Source organism: the organism of the source record quoted next, unplaced genomic scaffold, assembly GCF_019419815.1.
Source record: "Pyrus x bretschneideri cultivar Hongxiangsu unplaced genomic scaffold, Pyrus_bretschneideri_v1 Contig21, whole genome shotgun sequence".
NCBI classification, from domain to species: Eukaryota; Viridiplantae; Streptophyta; class Magnoliopsida; order Rosales; family Rosaceae; genus Pyrus; species Pyrus x bretschneideri.
Genome location: NW_025999513.1, coordinates 3533778 through 3540900, shown reverse-complemented (window position 1 = coordinate 3540900; position 7123 = coordinate 3533778). Strand labels below are relative to the sequence as shown.

The 7123-nt window shown below is 36.9% G+C and overlaps 1 protein-coding gene across 1 annotated transcript; it reads left to right on the top strand.

Annotated features, from left to right (window-relative positions):
* The first annotated feature begins 633 nt into the window (after positions 1 to 633).
* On the top strand, positions 634 to 5597 carry LOC103956622 (probable linoleate 9S-lipoxygenase 5). Its single transcript, XM_009368648.3, has 9 exons — positions 634 to 1262; positions 1667 to 1962; positions 2650 to 2890; positions 3020 to 3358; positions 3469 to 3554; positions 3647 to 3754; positions 3860 to 4173; positions 4261 to 4524; positions 4608 to 5597. Exons 1-9 carry the CDS (start codon positions 1025 to 1027, stop codon positions 5374 to 5376), a joined length of 2655 nt encoding a protein of 884 aa, XP_009366923.2. The 5' UTR covers positions 634 to 1024; the 3' UTR covers positions 5377 to 5597.
* Positions 5598 to 7123: the final 1526 nt, after the last annotated feature.

Genomic DNA, 7123 nt, shown 5'->3' with positions numbered 1-7123 from the left:
GATTTTTAGAGTGCCAATAACAATTCTATATATATATATATATATATACACACACACACGAGATTAAATCTCATTTTGAAGTAATATAGTGGTATGTCCAAATTTTATAAAATGCGTTAACGGGTCTTCAATTTTTACACATGATAAAATGACCTGAGTTATTAAAAATTTGTTAAGATAACATATATTACACACACAAAAATACGAACACGACAAACACAATCCATTTACCAAGCCTACACTTAAATGCACATAATTGGTATAATATATTCTGAGTTTCGGACCATGAGGGGAATAGATAAATTATATTATTGCCAAAATGACTTCAACTAAAATATTATTTATGTATTGTAATAAACAAGGATAATAAAAGATTACTCCTTCCATGAGAACGTGACTGTAAGAACGCCATCATTTTTATTTTCTTTATCATTAAGCTGAAGCTCCTATAATCATTTAATTTAGAGATCATAAGTTATCTATATGTACAAGTAAATTTGATTATAGTAAGAAATATTATCATCATAATTAACCTTTTACATTTTTATGCTGTGAATAATTAAACAATCTTTAAATCTAATGAATTTTTAAAAAATATGATCTTCAAATAAGATAAAAAGAAAATGGACAGTTCGAATTATGACATGTGAACGATGACACACTATCTTGTCGTCATGTAACATATACAATTATATGTACCTTACTACATTAAAAAATAGCGATTGAGTTTGCCAAGATGGAATCCAGTCCTTTTTTTATCCACTAATAAAGAGGGAACACTAACTTAGGACCACATGAGTTGTCGTAAAAGTTAAAAAAAAAAAAAAAAACAAACAAACAAATTGATCTGATAAATCATTAATAAACCCTCCTCCATCAGGAGGAAAGAACCACCACTACAAAATTACATGATTTACATCTTACTCCAACACAGAGCTAGAACCTTTTCCACATTCTCTCATCCATCTTCCTGAGATTTTTGACCTTTTTTTCTAACGGGTGGGTTGTGCCAAGTTCAATAACAATGGTGAGTAGACTGATGGAAGCATGTTGTTTGAAGGACAAGGAGAAGGGAGATGACGATGAGAAGCCAGATTACATGGTGAGTGGGGGCAACAGAATCAGAGGAAAACTCGTGTTGATGAAGAAGAATGTGTTGGACTTCAACGACCTCAAAGCTTCGGTCGTTGATAGAATCCATGAGCTCTTGGGCAAAGGTGTTTCCATGCAGCTCATCAGTGCCACTCATCCTGAACCAGCAGGTCGGTCTCTCTTTCTCTTGCTAGGTTTCTTCAGTTGAATCGAATTAACAATCCACTAAAATTCTTTGAGCTTTTCACACGTAAGCTCTAGGTAACATTACATTTTCGAGAAAAATACATCAACCCCAATACGTCGGGGCAAAAAACCCAACTGACTTGGTAATGGAATAGATATGAGGCCTTTTTCTCTAATTGATCTGTTGATGTGTGTTTTTTTTTTGGGAATACTTATAGTTGTCGGAGTGTTTTTTCTAGTTTACTAAAATTCTTTTGTTAGGTGTTTGCAATTCATGAATTTAATCTTGGAACCTACATAACTGGACGCAAAAGCTATGTTGAAGAAGAGAAGTGTATTAGGATTTTGACAAAGCTGAAGATGACTCAAAATTCTTATTCATGTGCAGCAAATGGATTGAAATCGAGAGGGAAGCTTGGAGAGGTAGCTTACTTGGAGAAATGGGTTACAACGACTACGTCTTTGTCGGCAGGAGAAGCTAGTTTCTCCATTTCCTTGGATTGGGATGAGTCTCATGGTGTTCCTGGGGCATTGTTGATCAGAAACCACCACCATAGCCAATTCTACCTCAAGACAATAACATTAGAAGACGTTCCTGGGCACGGTCAACTCCATTTTGTCTGCAATTCTTGGGTATACCCAGCACATCGTTACAAGTACAACAGAATATTTTTCCCCAACAAGGTACTGGTTAATTAACATAATGCCAAGTATAACATCCATTAGGGAGAGACACTTTTCACTAATTTTTTTTTTCTTTTTATAATTTTTTATTTAAGAAGGAAGAAATCTGGAATCTTGTAGCTCATGCAGCATGCTTTGTTATTCTTTGATTAAAATAACAAGTAAATAAAGGTTTAGTGACTTGATTAATTGGTTTTAGCATCTGATCTTATCCGGACCATGTGGTCAGATTCTGTAAGGATCGATCCTTTTAATCTCAATAGTATGGAAAAATTATAATCCATTACTTTTCCAGCTGGATTAGCACAGTAGCACTCGCACAAAAAAATCATTTTATATTATGTTTGATTTAATTTTTTCTAGTTTCATTAAATCTTTTGGTGTTTTGACAAATATAAGATACAACATTAGTTACATTCAGTGGCTTTTTGTGGAACACAATTCAACAATTTTCAAAAGTTTCAATAAATTGGGTTTTCTCTAATTTATTGAAGGAGAGATGATTTTCGCATATTTTATTTATTTTTGTTCATTTTTCTCCTATGATTCACCAATCAAATAAGAGTGCACAAGAAAAAGAAAAAAGACGCTTGGCGGAATCACTTCCCCTACTGAAATGCTAGAATTTTTGTTAAGGTACTTACGAGACTGCACTGCCCTGACTGAAAACTTCATGTTTTTGTTTAGGCCTACCTGCCATCTAAAACACCTGAGCTACTACACCCTTACAGGGAAGATGAACTCGTTAATCTCCGAGGGAGTGGATCGGGCGAACTAAAGGAGTGGGACAGAGTCTATGACTATGCTTATTACAATGATTTAGGTAGTCCAGACAAGGGTCCAGAATATGTCCGCCCTGTACTTGGTGGGTCGAACGAGTATCCATATCCAAGAAGAGGAAGAACTGGTCGAGAACCAACTAAAACCGGTACGTAACCTAAATGGCTCATTTTGCTAATCAAGTCCTGACTAAGTTAAAATAGGGCGACAACACGTACAGCATGAAGCATTCCTTACGGTTCTATCTCTGACCAATTTTCTCTTATGCTTTGTACAGACCCCAATTTCGAGAGCAGACTGCCGCTTCTAAGTCTAGACATTTACGTTCCGAGAGATGAGCGGTTTGGCCACGTGAAGTTTTCAGATTTTCTTGCCTATGGCCTGAAATCCCTGGTTCAAATATTGCTTCCAGAACTAAAGTCTTTGTGCGATAAAACTATCAACGAGTTTGACACCTTTGAGGATGTACTTAATCTCTATGACGGAGGTATCAAGCTACCAAATGGACCTACTCTCAAGAAAATACGGGAGTGCATCCCTTGGGAGCTGCTTAAGGAACTGATTCGCTCAGATGGCGAGCGATTTCTCAAGTTTCCAATGCCTGATGTGATTAAAAGTACATAAAGATATTTTTTTCCCCTGTGACATGGTTTTAGATATGCTACATTCCTATATTGTTGAACATAAATCGTATTCAACTATGAATTTTTCCTGATATAATTGCAGAAGATAGGTCTGCATGGAGGACAGACGAAGAGTTTGCACGAGAAATGCTAGCAGGGGTGAACCCTGTTAACATCACCCGCCTCCAAGTAAAATATACCATTTTCCATGGTTCATATTACAATTATAGTGGCATGGATTTATTCTAAGTTGTCCATAATCACCGAAATTTTAACTACAGGAGTTTCCCCCAGTTAGCAAGCTAGACCCAAAATTGTACGGGAATCAACACAGTTCGATAAGAGAAGAGCACATTGCAAGCAACATGAATGGCCTCACGGTTAATGAGGTACAAATGATGCTTCATTTGTTTCCAGTATATATTTTATACGACTATAGTCCATGTTTTTAAATCTGTGAACTGAAATAATCATTTTTGTCCCGTTTTGCGCAGGCAATTGAAAGTAACAGACTGTTCATATTAGATCATCATGATCCATTAATGATATACCTAAGGCGAATAAACTCTACGCACACAAAGACGTATGCCACCAGAACTCTCCTCTTGCTCCAAGAAGACGGGACATTAAAGCCTTTGGCAATTGAGTTGAGCTTACCACATCCACAAGGGGACCATCATGGTTGTGTCAGTACAGTTTTCACTCCACCAGGACAAGGAAAAAAAGGCATCGAGGAGTCGGTGTGGCAGCTTGCGAAAGCTTATGCTGCTGTAAATGATTCTGGATATCATCAGCTTATCAGCCACTGGTACGATGTCTAACATAGAAAGCGCCATATTTTATCATCAGGTAGCAGTTTGGTTCTAGTTTACATGCTAATAATTGTTATTTGCAGGTTAAACACACATGCTGTGATAGAGCCATTTGTGATTGCAACACATAGACAGTTGAGTGTGCTTCACCCGATACATAAGCTTTTGCATCCGCACTTCCGGGACACAATGAACATAAATGCCCTGGCTAGGCAAATCCTCATCAATGCTGATGGGGTACTTGAGAAAACAGTCTTCCCAGGTCGATTCTCCATGGAAATGTCAGCCGTTATTTATAAGGGCTGGGTCTTCACCGACCAGGCATTACCTGCTGACTTATGCAAGAGGTAAGCCAGAAAGCCTAAATTGAAAATAATAAGATTTGAACTTCCATCAAACTGAATATCATTTCACTTCTGGTCTATTTCAGAGGAATGGCAGTTCTAGATGAGACCTGTCCTCATGGCCTCAGACTTCTGATTGAAGATTACCCATTTGCTGTTGATGGGTTAGAAATCTGGTCGGCGATTCAAACTTGGGTTGATGAATACTGCTGTTTGTACTATAAATCAGATGATGCCGTCCAAGGTGATTTTGAACTCCAGGACTGGTGGACAGAGCTCCGCAATGTAGGCCATGGTGACAAGAAGAATGAACCATGGTGGCCTCAGATGCAAACAAGAGATGAACTTATTGAATCATGTACCATAATTATATGGGTGGCTTCTGCCCTCCATGCAGCTGTCAATTTCGGGCAATACTCTTATGCTGGTTACCTCCCTAACCGCCCAACTGTAAGCCGACGCTTCATGCCTGAGGCAGGCACTGCTGAATATGCTGAGCTTGAGTCCAACCCTGACGCAGCTTTCCTCAAAACAATTACAGCTCAATTGCAAACTCTCCTTGGTGTATCTCTGATAGAGATTTTATCACGACATTCAACTGATGAGGTTTATCTTGGGCAAAACGATACTCCTGAGTGGACTTCAGATGCTGAAGCACTAGCAGCATTTGCAAGATTTGGAGAGAAGCTGATGGACATCGAAAAGAAAATCAATAAAAGGAACAAGGATATGAGATTGAAGAACAGAGTTGGGCCTGTAGACATGCCTTATACCTTGCTATATCCTAACACATCAGACAAGAGTAGAGAGGGTGGACTCACTGGAAAAGGAATTCCCAACAGTGTCTCAATCTGAACCTTTTGATCTGTATACTAGATGAATATTTTCGAAGTAATTCTAGGGTGACATCGTACAATGGGAGTGAAAGACTACCAAATAGGTTTTTTGTAATTCTCATGTTCTTTTCCATAATCTTGTACCTAAGTGATGGTGCAGACTGCACTATCTTAGTAATGTGCATGAGTTGTGCAGCTGTAAACATACGCTTCACTGAAATCAAGAACTCGTGAAACTTACTGGTTGTGCCTCGCTCGAACTCAAATTATTGTTTTTCCATCAATATCTATTATATAACTTTGAAGCCAAATGTAACTGTGAATCAAAGCTAGAAACAACCCAAAGATGAACACTATTAACCAGCTATGGCATTTACCAGACGCAAACACTGTCACTAATTTGCCAACAAAAGACTCAAAAAAGTAACTTATGAAAGTTCAGATGCAGGTCCAGCTTTTCAATAAAACAAGCAAATATTAGTGTGACAAGCAACTATGAGAAGATAAAAGACAATGTTGCTATCTTGAAAAGAAAAAATTCACCCACCATGTCATTGAAAATCCAATTACTTGCTCTAATAGTCATTTTTGAACTCCCCAATTCCCATCTTTTACATTACACTTATCTGTATATATGTCTTTTCTTTTTCACTCACTCACAGTTCCCTTTCTTCCGAGGTTTATGTCGAAAATCCCACAAGAAAAATTGACATCAATAAATTACAATATATAACATATATGGTTTCATTCCTAATCTTTTATGGTAAAACCTTACTCACGTTGGGCTAACAGGTGGTTAGTTTGAGCAGTATTGGTGTTCCACAGTTGGCCCATCTCTATGGAATTTGACAGTTTATACCAAGAAAACCTATCAAAACCCATATTCCATGTAACATGACAATAACAAATTCAGAACCACGAACCGGTACAAAATTCTGCATTAACATGGCTAAATAGAACATGGAAAATATATTTCAATGGAAAAAACGAAGGAAGAAGCAAACATGGGTTGTTTCTAATACACTTTCAAACGCATAGAGAAAAAAAGAAAAAAAGAGAGAGTGAGAGAGTGAGAGAGAAGACTTAGTCCATATACAATGGGAACTGGAAAAGATTGAAGCTGTTCATCGCTTGAGGGCTTGGACTTGGAGCAGAAAACCACAACCGGTCGCATTTGCAGTATTCTACTTCCAAATTAACAATGATTCTCCCCTGTTTCATGCCACTCATCCATTCGTTGCATGTGCAACGTGTAATGCTTGACTTATCATGGATTATTTTAGTTAACTATATTTCACACCTTTCATGTATGGGTGGTTTCCAAAATTGGCCACGAAGTTTCGATTTTATCATTTTAATCACAAGGTATTGAAGTTATATCAAGTTACGCTTTTGATTGAGATTGATTTTTCATCCTTCATTAAATTGATGAAATAGTGAGAATGAGACCTTTATATAGGCTAACAAGTAAGCTTCATTTGTACCATTAACAAAAAATAAAAAAATAAAAAAAACCTAATTAATTTAATGAAGGATTATATGTTAAAAAAATAGGTATATGTTATAAAAAAAAGGTATATGTTGAAACATTTTCAAAATGGTGCAATGTGACAAAACTTATATCTCATGGCCGATTTTGAAAATCAACTCGAACTTGAAGAGTATAAAATATAATCAGCTCTTGTTTTTTAATAGCACTATGAACGCATCTAGCTTAGTGTTAATAACAATTTGGGACGCGTATTCAAAATTAACACTTGTATTAA